Source organism: Lithobates pipiens, unplaced genomic scaffold, assembly GCF_037356315.1.
Source record: "Lithobates pipiens isolate NorthernLeopardFrog02 unplaced genomic scaffold, aLitPip1_a1.2 Scaffold_13, whole genome shotgun sequence".
Lineage (NCBI taxonomy): Eukaryota > Metazoa > Chordata > Amphibia > Anura > Ranidae > Lithobates > Lithobates pipiens.
Genome location: NW_027507718.1, coordinates 101,336,368 through 101,360,308, shown reverse-complemented (window position 1 = coordinate 101,360,308; position 23,941 = coordinate 101,336,368). Strand labels below are relative to the sequence as shown.

At 42.9% G+C, this 23,941-nt stretch overlaps 1 protein-coding gene across 1 annotated transcript in view; it reads left to right on the top strand.

The window, feature by feature from the left end:
* Nucleotides 1-442: 442 nt before the first annotated feature.
* UGCG (UDP-glucose ceramide glucosyltransferase) overlaps nt 443-23,941 on the top strand; it is a 67,696-nt gene continuing 44,197 nt past the window's right edge. The window contains exons 1-2 of the mRNA XM_077475347.1: nt 443-945; nt 21,751-21,892. Of these exons, the coding sequence (XP_077331473.1) occupies nt 848-945; nt 21,751-21,892 (240 nt within the window). The 5' untranslated portion in view covers nt 443-847. The remainder of the gene's footprint in view (nt 946-21,750; nt 21,893-23,941) is intronic.

Sequence of the window (23,941 nt, the reverse complement as noted above, 5' to 3'; positions counted from 1 at the left end):
ATGGGGGCTGGTCCTGGTTGTACATTTAGATAGGACGTGCAGAGTAAAGGAAGACTCCTATAGGTAGTATCAGGTTCTTCCAGTTGCACCCTGACACATTGCCCTCTCCTTTCTAGTCACAACAAAACTATTCCCGAACCATGACGTCACCCCTTTCTCGCTAGACTTTCCAGTATTACCTCCTCACCACAGGACACAACCTCTCCATGCCCAATGACAATGACGACATCCCACATGACATGTTCTCCACACACTATTCGGCCCTCCCCCTCCCCGCTCGTGATGTCACCGCGTTTGATTGACAGTTTTACTGATAGTGTGTCTCCTTCGGCTGGGGTACCGCCCTCAACCTGCTGCGTAAGAGGAGGGGCTACGCTGCCGGGGAGTGGCCGTCGGGTCGGCAGGAGTGGGCGTGTCTGACGTAGAGGGAGGACGAGGAGGGGGTAAACACGGGTGTGCTCGGAATTGTCGTGGTGCTGATGAGTGAGTGAGCCGGACATGGGGTGGGCGTGGAGTGTGCCGGGAGGCGTAGTTACGTGTCTGGCGGAGAAGGGTGGTTGAGCAGGGGTGCCGCTCCTGCGCCGGTGTCACTTGCAGCTCTTGGTGTTCTCGGAGACAGTGGTGGTTGAGAAGGCGAAGCTCCATACAGGCCGGTCACTGAGGAGTAGAGGAAGGCGAAGGAGGCCGCTTGTGTCACACCGCTCTAGACTGCTTCCATGTCTCGTTGTGTGAGGTATCACTGACACTTGCCATTGGTCTGTCCGGACACCGAACCGCCGCTCGCCCGCACAAGTGAGAGAGAAGGAGGAGGAATTCTTCATACAGCTCGGTGTCATCTCCCCCGGTTATGGCCATCCTGGATCTGGCCCTGCAGGGACTCGCCATCTTCGGCGTCGTCCTCTTCTTCGTCTTATGGTTCATGCATTTCTTATCCATTATTTACACGTGAGTACCCACTTCACCCTCTATCTGTATGTTCCACCCCCTCGTAGTCTACACAATGCCAATCATGGAGGGCTCATCTCTATATCCTGCTGTCATCACTACTATATACACCCCAGGAGGAAACCAACAAATCTTCTTCGCTCTCTGGGACACCGCGCCAAACCAGTCCATTGGCCACCAGACTAATGTCACCTATGTTGGTGGTCGGTCATAATATTCCTCGTTAGTAGTTTATAGGAAGAATCTGCATTACGTTGGTGATCAGTTGGTAGAATGCCCCCCCCCCCCAATTCATTGCCAGCTAGTTGGAAGAAATCCCCCCCCCCCTTCATTGGCAGTCAGTTGGAAGAATGCCCCCCCTTTTTGATTGGCGGTTAGTGGGAAGAATGCCCCCCCTTTTTGATTGGCGGTTAGTGGGAAGAATGCCCCCCCCTTTTTGATTGGCGGTCAGTTGGAAGAATGCCCCCCCTTCTGATTGGCGGTCAGTTGGAAGAATGCTCCCCCCCTTCTGATTGGCGGTCAGTTGGAAGAATGCTCCCCACCTTCTGATTGGCGGTCAGTTGGAAGAATGCTCCCCCCCCTTCTGATTGGCGGTCAGTTGGAAGAATGCTCCCCCCCCCTTCTGATTGGCGGTCAGTTGGAAGAATGCTCCCCCCCCCTTCTGATTGGCGGTCAGTTGGAAGAATGCCCCCCTTTTTGATTGGCGGTCAGTTGGAAGAATGCCCCCCTTTTTGATTGGCGGTCAGTTGGAAGAATGCCCCCCTTTTTGATTGGCGGTCAGTTGGAAGAATGCCCCCCCTTTTTGATTGGCGGTCAGTTGGAAGAATGCCCCCCCTTTTTGATTGGCGGTCAGTTGGAAGAATGCCCCCCCTTTTTGATGGGCGGTCAGTTGGAAGAATGCCCCCCCTTTTTGATGGGCGGTCAGTTGGAAGAATGCTCACCCCCATTCATTGTCAGTTGGAAGAATGCCCTCACCCCCATTCATTGTCAGTTGGAAGAATGCCCTCACCCCCATTCATTGTCAGTTGGAAGAATGCCCTCACCCCCATTCATTGTCAGTTGGAAGAATGCCCTCACCCCCATTCATTGTCAGTTGGAAGAATGCCCTCACCCCCATTCATTGTCAGTTGGAAGAATGCCCTCACCCTGCTTTTTCATTGGCAGTCAGTTGGAAGAATGCCCTCACCCTGCTTTTTCATTGGCAGTCAGTTGGAAGAATGCCCTCACCCTGCTTTTTCATTGGCAGTCAGTTGGAAGAATGCCCTCACCCTGCTTTTTCATTGGCAGTCAGTTGGAAGAATGCCCTCACCCTGCTTTTTCATTGGCAGTCAGTTGGAAGAATGCCCTCACCCTGCTTTTTCATAGGCAGTCAGTTGGAAGAATGCCCTCACCCTGCTTTTTCATAGGCAGTCAGCTGGAAGAATGCCCTCACCCTGCTTTTTCATAGGCAGTCAGTTGGAAGAATGCCCCCATTTCCATTGACAGTTAGTTGGAAGAATGGCCCCACCCCCTTTTTCATTGGCAGTCAGTTGGAAGAATGCCAATAAAAAAAAAAGGGGGCAATCAGTTGGTAGAATGCCCTCACCCCTCTTTTTCATTGGCAGTCAGTTAGAAGAATGCCCCCATTTTCATTGGCAGTCAGTTGGAAGAATGCCCTCACTCCCCTTTTTTTATTTTATTGGCAGTCAGTTGGAAGTATGCCACCCCTTTCATTTGTGGTCTGTGGGAAGAACGTCCCCCCCCCCCCCCCCCCTTTGGTGGTCATGTGGAAGAATGCCCCCACCTTTGGTCGCGTGTGAGGAATGCGCCCCCCCAAATTAGCGGTCACGTGAAAGAATGCGCTCTGTTGCATTGGTGGTCCATGGGAAGAATGCACTCACATCGGGTTCATGCTAGATTTGCCTATTGGTGTTGACCCTGGAACTATGCGGAAGTCAATCGGCCATAGCTCGAGAAACCTAGCATTCTACCAAACCTGGGTTGAGAATTATTTCTTTAGAAACAGATTCTGACCATCTCACGTCTTGCTCATAACTATACAATGCAGTGCTGGTAAATCATTCCATCTGGCTTCCAGTGCAAACCTGCTAAAGCAGTGTTCTTCCACTACTGTACTTCAGAGACAGGCCAGGGGTGCTGAATGGAGCAATCCTTGATAGGTGAACAAGGCTGATGGACCATTGTTCGCCTGACAACCCACCTAAGCAATTTTGACAAGCTTATGAGCCTCCACATCTCATGTCAATGCAATGTAAGTGTGGCCTGCTTTGTACAACACCAGCGTCTAGACACAGGCATATGTCTGTATCAGAATATATGCTTTTATCATGGGTGTCCATGCAATGGATGTATGGACAAATGTGCTATTGATAGCCCTGCTGCTTTGAATGGTATGGATTTTTTAGAATGGCAAGAGGAAGAAGCCGCTTACTGGAAGGAGGATTTTCTTTCTGTCATGCTGCTGCTATTGACATTTGAAGTGCCTCCTGAAGCTGTGTAGAAAACTGGAACATATAGGCCTTGTTTTACCCTGATTTGTATGGCTATTTATAGCTTCGTTGTTACTACACATTTTTAAGTGTATAGTTACTGTTTGAAAGGGAATATTTATTCCGGTAGAAGGGATAATATCCTATGAGTAGAATCACAGCTGAATGCAAGCAATGTTCCCAAAATACCTACTATCTATGACTTTGACGTTTAAAATCTGTTTGTGGTCGAAAGTCATTTGATCGAGAGACTTGGACCCAGCTGCAGAGCATTCAGCACACATTACTACCATTGCTGAGACAATCCAGTATGCAGACTGAAAATAAGGATGTGGTAATAGACTTGCTGCAATGTTGTTTCAGCATAATAAATTCAGCGTTGATGTCTAGGTTGTGCAGAACTGCTGAGTATCCTAGTTTTAGCTCATTATGGTCTCCCATGATGATGCATAATTAACTTTTACTCTTTGCTCTCTTTAAAGATGAAATTGCTACAATAAGATGATTAAACTTTGTACTGCATCAGCAGATCACATGGCATTTCATGTAATAGTTTTTTGTTGCCACTTAGTAGTCTGCTGTTAGGATGTAGTCCATTCTATCTTTTTTTATTTTTTTATTGCAGTTTTCTAATTCCTATTTCCCAGGACCACCTTTTCAAAAAAATAAATGCACATCTTTGCAGGTGTTTTTTTTTTATTTTTTATTTTTTTTTATTTTTTTGGGAGCCTGTAAAGCATTGCACACACGATCAGCAGATTGGGGGTGCTATGCAGGGCTCTTGCATACAGGGCTGGTGCTACCACTAGGCAAACTAGGCTGCTGCCTAGGGCGCCCGGCCACTGGTGTTCCTACTCTCTTCTCTCTACAGCAAGCAGCTAAGTCTCAGCATCAGCAGGCAGCCGCCGCTCCGTTTGCACATATTGTTAGAGGTGGTGGAGGACTGTGTCTGTGTCCCGACTCTCAAATGAATAAAAGAAAACATTCATTAAAGGGCGCTGGTGAGGCTGCATTGATGGGTGCTTCATTAAAAAGGTGGTTTATACATAGGCAGGGCAAATAGGTGGAGTCAGGGGTGGAGCCAAGGGGGCGGCAAAATGAGGTTTCACCTAGGGCAGTGATTGGGAACCTTGGTACCCCAGATGTTTTGGAACTACGTTTCCCATGATGCTCCTGCACTCTGAAGTGTAGTTGAGCATCATGAGAATTCATGGGAAATGTAGTTTCAAAACATCTGGAGTGCCAAGGTTTGCCATCACTGACCTAGGGTGTCAAAAATCCTTGCACCAGCCCTGTGGGCATAAGCTGTTTGCTCATTCAGACAGGCAGTTGCACACTAACAGGAAGCCTCAATGAACTACCTAGAGGGCTCAACAGCACCCTGGTAGTTCATCAAGAACTACAACCTGACAGCTGCAAAGGCTGTCGGTAGTTGTAGTTTCCTATTCACAGAACTCTGAATTGTGAATTATGAATTGTAACTGCAAACGTGGGAAAAAGATCCCTGGTCTGTTATAGCAGGGACTTGAGGGTGGTGGTGGTTGTGTGTGGGGGGGGGGGGTTAGTGGGGGAAGATGCAGCAGTAACATGTTACACCCCGAATACAGGTGTAACATGTTACCCTGGTGCGATTGCATATGATTTTCACCGCATTCCTGTGCACATCACATGCGATATCTTTGCAGTGTGATTTCAGTCTTACAGTTTGTAGGACTGAAATTACATTGCATCCAAACCAAAATGGTGCAGAACCCCCCCCCCCCCTTCCCCCCCCCCCCTCTGCACCTGAATTGCATCGCTTCTGGCAATCGCACTGCATTTTGTCATCTGTTTCGGTGGGGGGTCGTGAAGATAACTTTGACACCTGCAGCAGATCGCATGGACGCTGTACAATTGCTTAGAGTGCGATGTGGGGAAGCGCAGCAAATTGTATGTTTTTCCCGCACCACATTAGTATGAACCGAGACTAAAGGCTAACTCCACTCCACCATAGCAACATGTTCCGCTTGTAGATTCTTCTCCCCTACCATACATCTTAAAATGGCTCTGAGAATCAATGAATTATAAATCTTGATCTGCCGGTAATCGGCACACTTATGGTTTGACAGTTCTCCCAGCTCTCCAAGCCTTTATGTAGGTATGGACAGGGAGCTGGAGGAGGAGTTTGCAGAAGTCTGATATTGCACCAGCGATCCTGGTCAGGAGTACAATACTTTGCACTCTTTGCAGGCTTCTTTTTGCAGTAAAATAAGTTGTGCATTTATTTTTCATAAAGGAGAACTTGGCCTTTTAATGTGTTTTGAATCTTTTTTAATGCTTGACTCCAAGATTTGGACAAATTAACCCTTGCAGTGGGGCCCACCTGCATTGCAAGGTGTCACCATATCTTTTTGGGGGTGCAGGAATAAGAAGTAATACCATATTTCTTGCTCCAGCAGGGTCCTTTCAAGGGAGCTGCTGATCCCACAAAGTCCGCTGTCAAAGGTGTTCCTGGCTCCTCCACATACAATACAGTGGTAATAGCCCAATATTGTATGTGATTCAGAGGGACCGTCCACAGCCCAGAGAGAAAGGGAGCTCTGAAGCTAGCATGAGCAGGGATAAAGTAAATGTTACAGGTATTTTGTCTTCCCCCTAAACTTAAAGTGGAACTTTATCCATAACAACTTTAATAAAAAAGATTATTCTTTAGCAAGGAACATACGTTCTACATTAATAATTACGCGACCAAAATAGTGTGTGCTGTAAATTGCCTCCATCATTGCTCCTGTCTCTTCCTGCTGGAGGCTGTCATTTTTGCTAAAGCCCCAGCTTTAACTCTATAAGGACTTTTTTTGACGCCCTGCCAGCGCAGAGCCTCAGTGTGAAAGCACTCGGGCTTTCACATTGGGATGGCAAATGAGGCTTCCTTCAGGCACTTTTTTTTTTTTTTTTTTTTTTTTTTTTAACACTAAAGCCCCCCAAAAAACGCCCTCGGTGTGAAAGAGGTCTAAAGCAGAACTAAACCCATCGCTTTACCAGTTTCAAACTGTTGATTTAATTGTGTTCTCAACCAAGCTGTCAAATCATCAAATGGCTGGGGTCATAACTGAGCTCATGTGCAGCACCATCGCAATTTCAGAACTCTGCTTTCATCTTCTGACTAAAGTTTCACTTTAAAGAGGTTGTAAAGGGAATTTTTTAATTTTTTTTTCTTCTTAAAATAACAAACACGTTATACTTGCCTCCACTGTGCAGCTCGTTTTTGCACAGAGTGGCCTCGAACCTGGTCTTCTTGGGTCCCTTGGCAACTGTCTCGGCTCCCCCCCCCGCAAGTACTTCTCACATTCATGTGAGCTCCCTCACATGGTGAGAAGTACTTGTGGGCGCGCTCCCATGATACAGCCGGCGGCCATAGCTGCTCACTGTATCACTCGGCCCCGCACGCCGCGTCATTGGATGTGATTGACAACAGTGGCCAATGGCTGTGCTGCTTTCAATCCATCCACTCTAGCCAATCAACGGCCAGGCTGAGCAGCGAAGAGTATGTTGGAGGCAAGCGTGGGACTTTTGAGGGGTCAGGTAAGTAAAAACGGGGGGGGGGCAGCACTGTCGGATGTTTTTTCACCTTAATGCATAGGGTGCATTAAGGTGAAAAAATGTTTTACCTTTACAACCCCTTTTTAATGAGCATTTACCTATGCAGTTCAGGGGGCCCAAGGTACTTTTATCTAGTTGCTGGAGTTGGGCTTTAAGCTATATGTATCTAAAGCCATTTATTTTGAATAAGATGGAGAAGGCATAGCTGTTATTGGTGCGGATGTTCTCCTTCTCTATATAACTCCCAGTAACCATTGTCTCCTGGACTAGGAAAATGTAAAAAATGTGAGTGTTTACTGGAACAGAAATAAAAGGTAAAATAATTTCTCCCATAAATACAAACAGCATGGATGGAGGAATCTCCATTTTTATTCTGGCAGCTATAGCACCCCGATAAGATGTGGTCACTGTTTTGCTGATACATTTCTACCTAGCTCAGGAAATTTTAAAATCAAGCCGTGGCTTGATTTTCGGCCGATTCAGCAAGAATTGCCTGCAATGCAAGCCACCTATGGAGGGGTTTCCCTTATGTTGAATAGATTTCCTATTGCCTCCTGTGTTTTATCTGTGGGGCAGGGAGTGTAGAGAAACCTCCCCAGTGGAACAGACGGCTGAAAAATCTGAAAGGGGTTTTAACTCCTTGCCACTAGCCCTTTAAGGGGTCATAATGCTGAAAGGTGGGCTTACTGATCATCTGACCACTGTAACAGTGGTCACATGATTTGGAGCCTGTCCCACCAGGTCCCCGTTGTAAACCGTGACCAGGAGTTGTTTTATTTATATATATATATATATATATATATATATATATATATATATATATATATATATATATATATATATATATATATATGCACCCCAGCCATGCTGCTACATATGTGTATAACCATCGGGAAGTGATTTTCAGCTTTACCTACACCAGTGGTTCTCAACCTCAAGTACCTGCAACATGTTTTGGGATTTTCTCTTAGGTAAAATAGCTGTCCAAAATACAAAGCCATTGACTGATTTAAAGCACCTGTACAAGATAAATGAAAACCTGCAAACATTGCCTGTTGGGGGTACTTGAGGACTGAGGTTGAGAACCACTGACCTACACTATCCAAAGCATAATTTTTTATTTTTTTGTATTAGTTGTCATCTGCAGTTGGAAGGTTGTAGCTCTGATTGCTGGGTGAAGGTTGTCATTTTGGTAATCGGTTGGTGAAGGTTGTAGTTCTGATAACCACTTGTTGAAGGTTGTCCTTTGATAAGCCCTTATGTTAATATACAGGCATTGTGGGATATTGGTCTGGTTGCAGCAGTCAGGGTACATATCTTGTGTATTTATATTAGTTGGAGATATTTGAATTATTTTTCGCAAGAATTCGAATAAACCTAATATGTCTTCTAGCAATATCTAATGCTGGCCATACATGTGTACATTTTTAGTTCAAAAATGTTCATTTAAATAAGTTTTGTTTCATTGTAAGGGCCGGTTCACACAGGGGGCGACACGACTTGCCGTGCCGCGACCTGACAAGTCGCCCCCGTTCTGTACAATGGAACCGTTCTAAGAGGAGCGACTCGAGTCGCTCCGACTCAGAAAAAAGGTTCCTGTACTACTTTTGGGCGACCTCGGGGCGACTTGCATTGACTTCTATACAGAAGTCATTTGCAAGTCGCTGCTGAGGTCGCGGCAGGTCGCGGCGAAGCAAGTCGGTGTCGCCTCGCATCGCCCCCTGTGTGAACCGGCCCTAAGGTTCCAACTAACGATTTTCATAATCGATTAGTTGGCCGATTTTTTTTTTTTTATTTTTTCGATTAATCGGTCAAAGCGGAAGTAAACCCATCCTTAAAACAGTTTAATTTCCTGCACATGCCAGAAATGTAACAATCCCATTGCTTGTGCTCTCAACCAAACTGTCAAACCATCCAATGGCTGGTGTCATAAGTGATCACATGTGCAGCACCATGGTAGTTGTAGATTAAACAGAGGCAAAGATGGCAGCTTCCTTGGCTGAAAACAATATGAGGGTTTACTTACACTTTAATAACCTTAACAAAAAAAAGTGGGTCAAATTGAGGTTCATTTTCAACCACAGTGACAGGAAAATTTGGAAATAGAAAACTTCTCGGTCAAAGGATTTTTCAGACAGTGTATGTGGTTTTTGTTCAGAAATGAAGTGAAAATTTCAAACAAATTTCTTTCATTCAGCAAATGTACAAAGATTTTTCGTCTGAATATTCTCACCTGAAAATTGATCCGTAAGGCTCGGTACACACCTATGCAGTTTTTGCTTTTGATCTGTTTCTGCAGTGCTTTTTGCTGTGCGTTTTTTCCTTTATGCTTACGTGATTTTACTGCAATTTGCGTTTTTTTTTTTTTTTTGGGCAGATTAAAAAACACAAATTGCTGCAAAAACGCATTACATTCTTTTCTGCAGCTTCTCCATTAAAGTATATTGAACCAAAAAAGCACCGTTTTGCGTTAAAAGTCCCTGACTCTTTCCAAATATGCAGCGACTGGAAAAAGCACAAATCTGTACGTGTCCCATAGGAAACCATGTAAATGAACTGTAGGGCGTTTCTGCAAAAAGCACCAATAAACATATAGATGTGAACCAGGCCTAAGACGTTTAGTAACATAATGGGGTTAAAAAGACTAAAATTAGCCCTTTATAGTACAAAAAGGCAGATAATCACTACTAGAAGGGGTTCGTTTTTTTTTTTTTTTTTTTACTGTAGAACAGTGAAACTAATAATTGCAGTAGTGATTATATTTTTGTACTATAAGGCCTCTTTCACACGGGGCGGATCAGTAATGATGATCCGCTCGCTCAGCGGGGATCACTCCGTTGTCCCCGCTGAGCCAGCTGCGGACAGGGCGGTCTCCGCACACTGTGAGGGGACCGCCCTGTCAGCTCTCCGCTCTCCTCTATGGGGATCGGATGAGCACGGACCGTGTGTCCGTGTTCATCCGATCCGCTCTGCAGACTGATAGAAAAATAGGATTTTCCTCCGTCTGCAGAATCGGACTGTTGCGGAGGAAATCGGGTGTCTGCGGATGTTCATCCGCAGACACCCGCTATCCCATAGGGATGAATGTATGTCCGTATTTCATCCGCAAACGGATGGATGAAATACGGACATATCATCCGCATGTGTGAAAGGGGCCTAAAAGGGCTTATTTTAGTGTGGGTTTTTTTTTATTTTTTTTAACTTCGTTATGTTACTGGCTGTTCGATTATGAAAATAGTAATCGATTCATTTCATAATCGATTAGTTGTTTCAGCCCTATTTCATTGAATGTGTTATTGGGGTCAAATCATTGTTTTCGATCAGTGACAGGAAAATTCAAAGGAGCAGAATAGAACATTTTCTCAATCATGAATTTTTGGATAGTGTATGTGATTTTTCGTTCAGAAATTACATTTGTTTTTAAATTGAATGTTAAAAGCAGGTGAAATTTTTTGAGTGACATTTGTCCATTCTTAAAATGTACAAAGACTTTTCGGAATAATATTCTCACGAAAGGTTATACGTATATGGCCAGCATAACTTGGTATGGGAAGATGTATCCATCTGATGCAAGTAAACCTTTTCATATAGTGCATTTTAATTAAACCAACAGTTGGCTAGTACATTGAGGGCCTGTAAATGTTTTATCAGGTGTTTAAACTAGAGGTCGACCGATATATCGGCCGATATTTGCCGTTTTTTAAATAATCGGCATCAGCCGATTTGTGCTGATAAAAAGCCGATTTAGAACTACAGCGGGACTTTGAAATGACTTCTGTATAGAAGTCAGTCTAAGTTGACTGAGTCGTCATAGCAACACTTTCCTCCTCTCTGGGCAGGCTGCCAAGAAAAGAACAAAATGATACAATGTTTACACTTGAATGAATTAAGTCATCTCAGTGTGTAGAAGTTCTCAGTTTAACCATTTAAAGACTAAGGGTCCTTTCACAAGGGGCGGATCAGTTCTGATCCGCCCCGTGGATATCCGTTTGCTCAGCGGGGATCACTCCGTCGATCCCCGCTGAGCAGGGAGATGACAGCTCCGTCTCTGCATACTGCACAGGGACGGACCTGTCACAGCGCCGCTCTCCCCTATGGGAGATCGGATGACGACGGACCGCAGTGCCCGTCGTCATCCGATCCGATCCGCAGACGGATGGAAAAATAGCTTTTTCCTCCGTTACACTTTTTCGGATCGGAGCGGGTCGGATGTCAGCGGACATGTCACCGCTGACATCCGACGCTCCATAGAGCTCTATGGAGCACCCGTTCAGGTCCGCCTGAAAAACTGACAGGCGGGCCTGAACGGGACGTCAGTGTGAAAGAGGCCTAAATCTTTTCTGACACATTTGCACAGAGGTCTTTCAAATGCATTTTTTTGGGAAAAAAATAAAAATAAAATAAAAACAGTAAAGTTAGCCCATTATTTTTTTTTTTTTTTTTTTGTCCAAAAGTTTTGACTACCTGTTTTTATTTATTTATATATATATATATATATATATATATATATATATATATATATATATATATATATATATATATATATATATATATATATATATATATATAATTATTTTTTTTAATCTAAATCATACATACAAGTAAACTGATTGGAGGTTTGTTTTGTTTAATAAATGTTTAAGTGTAAGAAATTTTCTGTATCGCGTATGAAGGCCGCTTTCACACTGGAGCGGGCAGGCGTTGATGGTAAAACGCAAGTTTTAGCGGCTCTTTACCATCATTTTAGCGGTGCTATTTGGCTGCTAGTGGGGCACATATAACCCAGCTAGCGGCCAAGGAAGAGGTTAAATGCGCCCATGAAGCACCGCTGCCAAATCGCATTGCATGCGCTTCGGCAGTGGTGCCCATTCATATCAATGGGCAGGAGTGGTGGAGGAGCGGTATACACCACTCCAAACGTGCTGCTTGCAGGACTTTTTTTTTAAGATCCTGCCAGCGCATCGCCTCAGTGTGAAAGCACTCTGTCTTTCACACAGACTGCAGGGGAGCCATTTTACAGGCACTTTACAGGCGCTATTTTTAGCCCAAAAGCGCCTTAAAACGCCCCAGTGGGAAAGGTGTGTTCGATCAAGGGGGATTAAAAATAAATAAATAAAATAAAATCGGCCTAACATATCGGCCCAAAACAATCGGCATCATATATCGGCTATCGGCCGCCATGATTTCTAAATATCGGCATCGGCCAGAGAAAAACCCATATCGGTCGACCTCTAGTTTAAACAGAAATAGAACTTTCTTTTGGTGGTATTCGATCACCTCTGCTGTTTGTTATAAACAAAAAAAAAAAACTGAGCATTTAAAAAAAAAAAAAAAATGGTTTACTTTCTGCTATAATAGCAAAAAAATAAAAATATTCATCAGTTTAGGGCAATATGTATTCTGCTACATATTTTTGATTAAAAAAATGTATTGGTTTCTGCAAAAGTTACAGCATCTACAAAATGGGGCAAAGATTTAGGAACTTTTTTATTTTTTAATTGTTTTTACTAGTAATGGCGGGGATCAGCAATTTTTAGTGGGACTGCGACATTGTGAAGGACAAATCTGACCCCAATTGACACTTTTTGGTGCCCAGTAACACCAATACAGTGATGATCAGTGCTATGCACTAATCACTGTATAAATGGCACTGACAGGGAAGGGGTTAACACTAGGGGTGATCAAAGGGTTAAGTGTTCCCTAGGGAGGTGTTTACTCCCAGTCAGTCCGCCCCCCTGACAATTGGGGAGATCGCTATTCCTTCGCTCTCTCGCAACGGGATCTGCCTTGTTTACAAAGGCAGATCCCCGTTCTTCTTCTCTTGATTGTGAGCTCCCCACTGTATCTAATGCACGCACCAATATACAGGTAGGTTGGTTTGCGCAGCTGGGCCACCCTGCCAGAGTATATGCAGTGGGCGGTCCAGAAGTGCGTACGCACTTTAAGAAAATAAGGCATATGACCGTCTGGTTTTCCTCGCTGTTTCACAGGAAGTCGAAACCATATGACACAGGTGTCGTGTGTGTGTGTTTTTTTTTTTTTTTATTTTTTTTTTTGTCGACCTCTGATCATGCTTATTTCATGTACAAAAACAGTTTGTTCTTTTCATTTATGAGAGAGTTTAGAATTTTGTCCCTTTTTTTTTTTTTTTTGAAATTTTTATTTGGAAAGTCTTTCATATTTGATTTTTATGAAACAGTAAGCATTAAACGAAAATTATTTGTTCTGTTCACGTACAGGACATATTTTTATTTGGAAATTCTGAATTGAATGTCAAATTGTGTACACGTTGTGCATACGATCGTGCCTCCTACAGAATTTTTCTACAGATTTTCTGTAGTGTGTGTGTGTGTGTGTGTGTGTGTGTGTGTGGCCAGCTTTAGGTAAAGAAAGCAAGCTATCCCAGTTTGGTTTATTGTGACGAGTACATAGCAGAGGTGGGTCTTTGTTTCCCAGCAACTGTCAATCTAATATAATTGGGAAAGGAAGGCTTCCTCCTAGGTAGAGTATTGTCAGTAGTATCCAAGGACAACTGGTGCAAAAGGTTAACACCTGTATTGTCTGCACAAATCACTAAACTACCAATTGAGCAAGCCACATCTGTTCTGCTCTTTGGTGACTCGTCTATATCCCAGCAGACCTACAGTACTACTATTAATGATCATTGGTGTCATGTGCTCTTGTGCCTCACTGCCTTGCACATGTTCAAAAAACATCATTTAGGAATCTGGAACTTTGGGTACAGTCAGATTTTTTTTTTTTTATTTCTTTTTGCAGTGTCTTGTGTTTTTTTTTTTTTTTTTTTTGTAATCCTAGTGACATCAGCAACAGCTGAGCTGTATTATTTGCCTGGAGATTTGCTAATTCATTTTGAGAAAATTCTAAGAATTGACCGCTTTCCTTAAACCTTGTTCCTTGCTGTTTTTATTGCCAATCTCAAACAATGCTTTCCTTTTGATAAAATAAAAAATAAACTTGTGCAACTTTTGAAGGGTGATCAACCATTGACTCCTAGCTGAACTGGCATGAGATTCAGGGCAAATCCTCCTTCCAATATTGTCCAGACAGAGTGAAAGATATGCTGACAGTTCTATGTTTAAACATAAATCTTATGAACTTGTATTAGGACCAGTTCACACCAGATGCAGTTCCGTTTTTTTTCTGCACCAATGCAGTCAGTTTCTGCACCAGAAACTGACTGCATGGTGTGAACCAGAGCCATTGGAATGCATGTAAAACACTGCATGCATTAGTGCAGAAAAAAAGCAAGCAGAATTGAACGTAACTGCATCTGGGTGGTGTGAACTGGCCCTTAGATCCTGCACGGTTACAGCTCCCTGCTTTTCTTTATCACTGGTCAGATTAGATATCCTGTTGAATGCCATAGCAATGCGAGTTTTATACAGTATTTAGAACTCCGTGACACTATTTTGATATCGAATTTTAAAAGCTGCGTCAAGCCTGCTGATCTCACGTTTTGCTAATCTGACAGAAGACTGCTGCTTTTAAAATTGATCATCAAAACAGTGTTAGAGTTCTAAATACTGTATTTCACGTGTAAAAACATGTCCGCTTAGCGACTTCAAACTGTAGGCTTACTGCGGCTGAGTGCGAGGTGTACCAAGATGGACGTGACGGAATGTCACTTCCGTTACAAGATTTGACAGGTTGCCTAATCTGACGGAACACCTGCTTAATATATAAATGGTGTGTGTGTGTGTGTGTATATATATATATATGTATGTGTGTATGTGTGTATGTGTGTATGTGTGTATGTGTGTATGTGTGTATGTGTGTATGTGTGTATGTATGTGTGTATGTGTGTGTGTGTGTGTGTATGTATATATATATATAATTTTTTTTTTTTGCCTAATATCAGGCATGATACTCTTCTCCAGCACTGGTGTGCCCTCAGTATCAAGGTCCTGCTGCTGTGGGTGTGTCACCAGGCTTACAAGAGAGTCACAGGGAACAGTGATCATATCATGCAGGGTGGGGGCTCAGATAAATCGGAATGAAATAAAACGAAGCTACTCTAAACCATTATAGTTGCGGTTAAAGTCCTTGTGCCTTTTTAATAACATTAGAAGATGACCTTGAGACATATTGGAAATATCAGTTCGTTCGTAAAGAGGAGTGCAAGGTTGCAGGCAGTTCTCAGCAGCTTGGCTTGAGCATATATGAATGACCTGATTTTTAAGAGAATGCTAAAGACCACTTTATAGCACTGTGACTCTTTATTGATAAGAGAGCTAAAGAAAGCTAAACAGAATGTGAGCTGGTATTGCTGACCTTTTTTTGAAAAATGCTAAGTGCCTCACTATCTTGGCCAATGCAGGAGCCTTTAGTGCTTTTCAAGTCTGTGACCTGGAGCAGATGTGCAGAGCTCTGGTTTAGGCTTTACTTCCTGCCTAGGTTTTCTGTGTCCGTAACTTGCAAAGTAATAAACTTAATGGGGTTGTCCTAAGAAAAAGATTTTTTACTTGGTAAAAATTGGTCATACACATAAGATTTTCTTTATTCAGCCCAAGGGATCATAGATTCCCCATCCAAGCTGAACACAGAATCTCCTGCTGCCACTTATTGTATCCTGACACTTGTCACCTATTGGTGACCGAATACAGAACAGTGTAGCTTAATTGCAGGCAGGCACTGTTGGGTTACATTTTTCTGCCTAGCTTTTTTCCAGTGGAAGTTTTTGAGGTGGGTGGTGCTGGCAGGGTCACCCATGGCAAGAATTTCAACCAGTTTACAATAAATTTGCACAGTACTGAGTTCCAAAAAAAACAAAAACCTGCCTTCACGGTCCTATATGGACTGTATTTTCGCTGTACGCATTTTTATTTTTTTGTCCTAATTACATGGGTACAGCACCCATGTACCTTACTGGCCTGTTCTTGCTGACATGTGACTATTAACAGTGTGTAATCAGCATTACACACTATCAAGTTGACGTGTTAACCCTGAATGGCCGCGTGTGTCCTAGCAATCGGTAGGATACATTTCTGCTGTATGAATACATGCGTACAGAGTACGGGCAAGATTTTATGAAGGACCTTACTGCCAACAGCCACGTGAAGGACCTTACTGCCAACAGCCACGTGAATGACCCAGCTATACTTGGAAGCTTGTTTGGAGTTGGTGGAATTCACACTATTTTTAGTAATGTTCCCTTCTTCCTCCTGCCTACCCTGTGTAGAAAAGTTAGCTTTTTTTTTTTTTTGGTCCGGTCATGTGATCCCGCAGCACCAGCTTCCTTGTTCAGTGAGTGGCGGCTGCATGGGGGAGGAGGTAGCACAGATTCTGCCCACAATTCCAAATCCTGCTGCCATAGTTGCAAAACACACCAAGTGTTCGGTTGGCATTCATTTTCAGTGGTACCTAAACGCGGTGCGGTTTTACTGCAAGAAATCACGGCAATCTACATCGCGCAAAGCTTGTCATCCAAAATAATCTCTTACTCTGCTTCGAGTGATGCTGTTTGCTGAGTGATTCATCTCACAACAATCATGATAAAATCAGTGCCACTTGAACACACATGGTGCTTTTTTGCCACTATTGCAGTGTGATTTGGGATTGCGGGCAGACTCACGGTAATTCAGAGTTCCCAATACGTCAGATGTGAATGGGGACTAGAGGATCAAAAACACCTTGATGTGCTCAAAAGGAAGATTATAGTTTTTTGTAATTCGGTTTAGAGTACAAGTGTAAACCAGGACAGTTGGAAAGACTTGGGTTCTGCCTATTCAGGCATAGTCATGTCACGTGTAGGGAGATGAGCAGAAAAGTGCTCACATGTGACTGGGGGCTTCTTTTGAATGACACACCAATAGGCTGTCTAATACATGTTGATGTACAGCGTAACCCAAAGCAACAGTGTGGATCCAACTTTGACAATGGCAACGCATAATGAAGTGTGCACAGAAAAGTAGGCATCCACCCTGAAGGTATTCTGACATCCAGATCATGTGCTATACAGTGGTAGTATATCAAACGCAGATTTTCTAAATTATCAGTATCTTGTCTTGTATGTTACTATCACTCTCATTCAAACTAGTTAATAACAAATGCCAGTTCGGACCCATTCAGACGTGTACCTTATGTTAATGCACAGTAATGCACACAGATTGTGGGGCTTTACTGTGATGCAATGTAGGTAATTGTGATGCAATAGCATTTATTTGTAATGCCACTCCACTACACAAATATAATGGCAGGAAATGTACCTTTGTTGAAGCACAATGCCATACACATGCTATGCAAAAGATAAAAAAAAGTTGAGGGTCATGCCCAATTTTTTTTAATCTTTGGGGCCAGTTCATACCATAGAAACACAGTCCGGGTATTTTTTTTGCGTGTGTCTGACGCGTTCCAGTGAGTTTTCGGTGCAGTCCAGTGCATTTTTCCCTTACGAGGCAAAATGGACATTTTAAACGTGGGTTAACATCTGTCAAGTTAATTCATTCAGAGGTTGTAAAAATGTCCCGTGTACATTAAACCTTATATTGCAGCTTAGCAATTCATAGGTCTCATTTACACTTGCTTCGGCTTCAACACACATTAATGGCTAGTTTACACTAGCTTCAAAACAAGGCTTCGGATGGGCTTTGTTAAAGCCCTCTGAACCCCAGTCAAAGCTCCTGTCACTAAATAAAATGGTTGGCTTTTTATTTAGTCCTGTTTACACCTTGCTTTTGCCTTTGGGGCTTCAAACGAGCTTTGCCTCAGACTTCTATGGAGGCTTTGAAGACTCTTTTAGGCTTTGCCCATTGGCATGATCCTTACTCTTGGATCATAAAGTGATTTTTGTAGTATTTTATTGGAGAAGGGGGTTGGATGAATGACAGTCTCCCCTTCACAGAACACCTTGCATTCTAGGAAAATAGGAGTATTGGGACAGGAAGGGTAGTGGCTAATTCTCCAGCTTACCAACCCCTATATTGTTGGTTGATCACTACTGTGGAGGGTGAATTTTCAAGAGAAATCTGCAAAGCATGGGTTGTACTTTATTAGGGGCAAATTATGTGGCAGGTGCGGCGTGGCCAAAAAAACTTTTACTGGTGTTCAGCTTTAAACCCATTGACCAATCAGTGGACTTGTGAAGTGCTTAAATCCTGTTTGTGACCATTTAGTCTTTTGCAGAAGTCATTAGTGTCATTTGAGCTGTTTAGGGAAGGTGGCTGCTTTATAACACATAGATCTATATCAAGTAAAGGTAAATATGTAATGTGGCGTGCAATAGATCTTTGTCGTGGAGTTTTGTTCATTTATGCAGCACCTGCCATTAGTTAAGCAGTTCTAGCTCTAGGCATTTGCTTCCCCTCGTAGTGCCTTTTTAATTGCCTCATTCTGCTGATGTTCAGTGAGTTCCCACATTAGGGCTCAAGGCAATTACTAGTGTGTTATCATGGGACTAGCAGTCACTAGCAAATGCAGTTTTCTTAATAGAGTTTCTGATCATTGCATTCCTTGGTTAAGCTAGCACATTAGCAGCTAGAAATTTTAAGGGTAGGGTACTACGACCGTTGCATATCTGGCCAGATTTGTGATATAGAACTAGAGATTTTCTTGTGGCTGCAATAAAGCTGAACTCCTGGCAAACAATAAAACATGCAGATGCAATTTATTTGAGGCTACATTCACACCCGGGCGCTTTGAAGCACGGGCAGAATTGCCACGATTCTGTCCGTGATTGCAAAACACGCTGCCAAAATTACAAATGGCACAACACGAATTTTGTATGCCCTTCATTTTAAACCTAAAAACGCGGCGCCAAGATTATCATGTGACAAACCACTTTGTGTGTTGATCGTTGCTTAAAAAAGGATCAGGGGCTTTTTTCAGGCGACAAGCTTTGCGCGGTTACATTGCGATGGCATCATTACAATGAATGGCATCTAAAATTCACGTTGTGCTTATTTGTCATTGTCGGACACGTTCACACCTGGGCATTTTAGGATCTGCCGACAATCTCAAAATGCACAAAAATAGCAAAGCACAGGTTCAGTGTCATTTTCAATGGCTCCCAAAACACAACACAAGCGGCAAATCGCATTGCGCAATGCTTCTTAGGAGCTTCTTTTGGGGGACAAGCTTCACGTAATGTGATTGCCTTCAAAATAATGGCACCTAAACCTGTGTTTTGCAATTGTAGGCAGAATTGCAGCGATTCTGTCTCAATCCCAAAAGTGTGAATGGAGCCTTAGCAGAAAAAGGTATCAGGTCAATGATGTGCTTGCAGTTAAAAAATTACATTTAAAAGGGAAGTACAGGTATTTATTTTCTTCAGAATCATACTTGCCTAGGTGGATGCTGCTTCTGTCCCCCGTCAACTCTAAGACTGAGAACGGAGCGATCAAACACAGCTGATCACTCAGTTCTCATGGCTCCCTGAGCAGAGAGCTGGTGACTGTGAGTCACTACTGTCTGCTCTGACTGGAGTGCTGGGCTGTGGAGGGAATGGGAGGCTCAGGCTCTCAGCGGCTCGATGAGAGGCTGAGCTGGGTGTCCGGTCCAGGCATCCCAACTTCGTTGTCGCAATCTTGCCTGGACTGGCTCTGTGATGTCGCCCAGCTTCAGCCCGCTGTACGCTGAAAATGGGTCATAGGAGTGCAAAAAAAACTGCACTCCTGTGATCCACAAGAGAAGTAGAGCCAAACGAGCTATGGCTTTACTTCTTTTCTAATGTCGTATTAAAATTCTGGAGCTTCAATGTTTTAATGTTGTATTTTACTAGATGTATAATGGAATTGGCGTTTTTCTTTTATTAAACTTAAAGTGGTTGTAAAGTCTTCCCCCTCCCCCATAAAAACATGTTACTTACCTGCTCTGTTGTAGTGGATTTGAACAGAGCAGCCCGTATCCTCCTTCTCGGGTCCCTCTTCTGTAATCCTGGCCCTTCCCTCCTGTTCAGTGCCCCACAGCAAGCAGTTTGCTATGGGGGCACCCGGGCTGAGTCACAGCTACCTGTGTCCATTCCGACACAAAGCACGGATCTGGCCCTGCCTTCTCTTCCCTGATTGGTTAGCTGACTTTGACAGCAGCGACAGCCAAGGGCGCCACTGCTGTGTCTAAGCCAATCAGGAGAGAGAATTTCGGATGGCTGAGACACTCCTGGGTAGAGAGGGACCTCAGGTGTTAGGGGGCCTAGGGGGGGCTACTGTACACAGAAGGCTTTTTATCTTAATGCATAGAATGCATTTAGATAAAACACCTTCTGCCTTTACAATCGCTTTAAGATTCTTTTATTGTACAATAAAGCCAAATCAGTTGTACACACTCCATGAGGCATTCCCACATTAAAGGAAGCCTCCACTCTCATAATAAGTAATTGCAACAGAAGCCATTTTGTAATTGAACATTTTTAACCCCTTAGCGCCGACCGTACGCACATATGCGGCCTCGGTTTGAAGGGGTTATACCGGGGTGATGCCTGCAGCTACAGGCATCACCCCGGCACCAGTTTTTAGAGTGGGGGGTCGGCTCTTTAATGTAAACAACCAATGCAGCCAAAAGCAGCGTTCCCCCTCCTGCTGCTCTTCCCAGGCTTCCTGTCCCATCGGGAGACCAGATCCATGATCTGGCACTTCTGCCGGATAGGCTGAGACTGAAATGAAGCTGGAAACGGCTTTGTTCCAGTCTCCTATGTAAAAACATGGAAGCGACATCCCTTCCGGTTTACTCGGCTGCCAATGGCGCTGATTTAAAAAAAAGAAAAGACAGTATTCGGAATTGCCATTTTTGACAATCTGAATACTGAAGTGCAAAGGAGGGATTGGGGGTCTTTTAGACCCCCAATCCCTCCATAAAGAGTACTTGCCACCAACTGTTATGTCACAAGGGATGTTTACGTTCCTTGTGACGGCAGTAAAAGTGATCAAATTTTTTTTTTTTTTTTTTTTTTTTAAGTGACAATGTAAAAGGGGGGGAAAAACCCCAAGTCACGCCCGCATATGTAAACGGTGTTCAAATCACACATGTGAGGTATCGCCACAATAGTTGCAGCAAGAGCAATAATTCTAGCAAAAGACCTCCTCTAACTCTAACCTGGTAACTGTTAAAAGAAAAAAATTTAAAGCGCCGAATGTGGAAATTTTTTAGCTGCTGTAGTTTGTTGCTGTTTTAAAGTGTGATATGTTGGATATCATTTACTCGCCGTAACATCATCTTTCACATTATGCAAAAAAATTGGGTTAACTTTACTGTTTTAGTATTTTTTGAAATATTGACAAATTCCCCTAAAAATTGTGTTTGAAAGACCGCTGCGCAAATACTGTGTGACCTAAAATTTTGCAACAGTCACCGTTTTTATTCTCTAGGGTACATTATTTTCTAGCAAAAAATATGGATTTTAACTTGTAAGCAACAAATGCCAGTAATAGGCTTAGATGTGGAAGGGTTAAAATGACCCTTTCATTGCACTCTGTAGATTTATTGTAGATCATTTTCTAGATATATCCGCTCTTGAGTTCATAATGTACAGCATCATGCTGCAAGTGCAATTGCTGGTCATAATATCAATACCCTAAACGTTACACTTGATGCCTGCGTTGTCGTGTTTGCTATTTATAGTTTCATTACAGAAATGCTATTGGTGCCATTCGATTCTGTATCTGCAGTGTGCACAGTGCTTAGATGGGGCTCTGACAAGGAGTGTAAATCCTTAGTGACACGGATAAAAAGGAGCCTGTTCTAACTACTGATTCTGAATTCATTCTGGTTTTTGTTTTCATTATAGGAGACTACACCTGAACAAGAAGGCATCCGACAAGCAACCTTACAGCAAGCTTCCTGGGGTTTCCCTTCTTAAACCATTAAAGGGGGTGGATCCCAATCTCATCAACAACTTGGAAACCTTTTTTGAACTGGACTATCCAAAAGTATGTAGGAACATTTTTCTTATTGTTTTTTCTGTTGAATTACAGCAGACGTGTATCCTCTGCAGAACTTGCAGCCCTGTGGTCACCCCATACCAAACATTTCCTCCTTAGTGTTGCAGTTTTGCTCCCATGCTCGCACTGTCTACACATTTCTATTGGTTAGTTAGTCAGCCCATCATAGCTATGGGCCAATTGGAATGGCGCTCCCCTGCTACATGTAAATAACTCAGCCTGACATTCAGATGAAGTAGAGACTAAAGAATGCTGATGTGCAGGTCCCAGCACTCTATGCCTGTAAGCAGGTTTCAGTATACTGTACTTAATGTGCTAGGCTCATTAAAGTCTAATTCTGCTTATAGCCTATACAGTCGCTACACAGGTCATATTTGTAAATGCAATTTCCCGCTTTGTTTGGCTCACTGATTTTCTTAGAAGTCTGCACTACAAGTAAGATTTTTAGGTATCCCTGCAACAGAAATGTAATTTTCGCTAAGATACTCCCTAAGGGTTAAATAGTTCTGTAGGGATGCGGACACAGCAACTTTTTTCAACAGAACACTGAAAGTGCACCAGGTCATTATAATGAACCTTGGCCCTTTCATTCAGAATCAGTATCGGGTATGCTCAAACAGCTATCTCTTCAGAGCAGAAACTTGTAGAATTCTGCAACAATGCGTCCTGAAATCCCTGATCATCCAGAAGGGGTCTTTTATTGAGTTAAAAAAAAAAAGTGGAGTTGTTCTTTAAGTCACTGTCGGTTCTTGTTGATGTATTCTACCTTGCCTCAGAATTATGGTAGTAATCTTTGACAACCCTGAACTTGGTGAGTACAGACTAATACACAGAATAAAAGCATGGATTGTGCAGTGCAGATGCAAAGTTGTCAGTGTACTGACCACTGGGATACATGTAGTCAGTGATATTTCCTATGCCCTAATGAGCATCTGGCAAAACCATTTATTTTTCTATTTTTTTTTTTTTTTTTTTTTTGATTTTTGCATGGTTCTAAGCAATTGTTAGAGTTGCATATACCTCTTGAAAGGATCTTCCCAACTTCCATTTTTTAAGCCCCGTACACACTATCAGATTTTCTGCTGATTTTTTGTCTTCAGATTTACCAAAACCATGTATTGCAAGGGCCTGCCTGATTACATACAAAGTGGAACTCCTAAGGTTTGACCTCCATATTGCATGGTTTTGGTAAATCTGCAGACAGAAATCAGCAGAAAATCTTATGGTGTGTATGGGGCTTTACTATAGTTGCAGCTACACCAAGTGCTTGTGTTGCATTTCCTTGATGGATTACGCATAACGGGAGGTGAGAACAAATGTGTTTGTGATGAATAAAGCTGCAAAAAAAAGTAACACTGTCATTCTGGCTTTGCAACAGATGGCTGGTAACAAACCACTGTAAGGAAACGTTGTGTCCTTCAGTCAGAAACCATTCCTTATTGTGCTGCTCTACTTTTATACTGCAAAGTGGCTGTTTACTTTTTGTGACTTCCTGTTTCAATACTGTGACTTCAGCTCAATTTCTGCATAGGATTTGCAATTGCAATAAATTACTTTGGGCCTCAAATTGTTCCCTTTCAGTTGCAAGTGTTAAATATCTTCCTCACTTCTTAAGATAGCTCATTGGTGTGTGTGACCATATGCTTGGTTTGTCTATGTGAAAAATATCTGGTATGGCATTAGCACTACAATTCTAAATCTGTTGCAGTATGTAATTGAATTGTGCCTTGCAACTGATTATTAAATGGAGTGAATGCAACAGGATTGATAAAAGTCCCCCAAAGAGTTTTAGGTTGTTATGGCAAGCTGTGATTTATAAATAATGGGATATCCACTTTCTGTGACCAGTGAACCTAGAGCAGACATGTCCAAAGTCCGGCCCGTGGGCCAATTGCAGCCTGCTTTCCGATTTCGAATGGCTCACCTGTTAAAGGATGCATTAAGGTGAAAAAACACAAACCTTTACAACCCCTTTAATTCAGAAAGCTGCCAAAAATCTGATTCTTTTCTTTGTGAAAAAAAAAATATATATATATA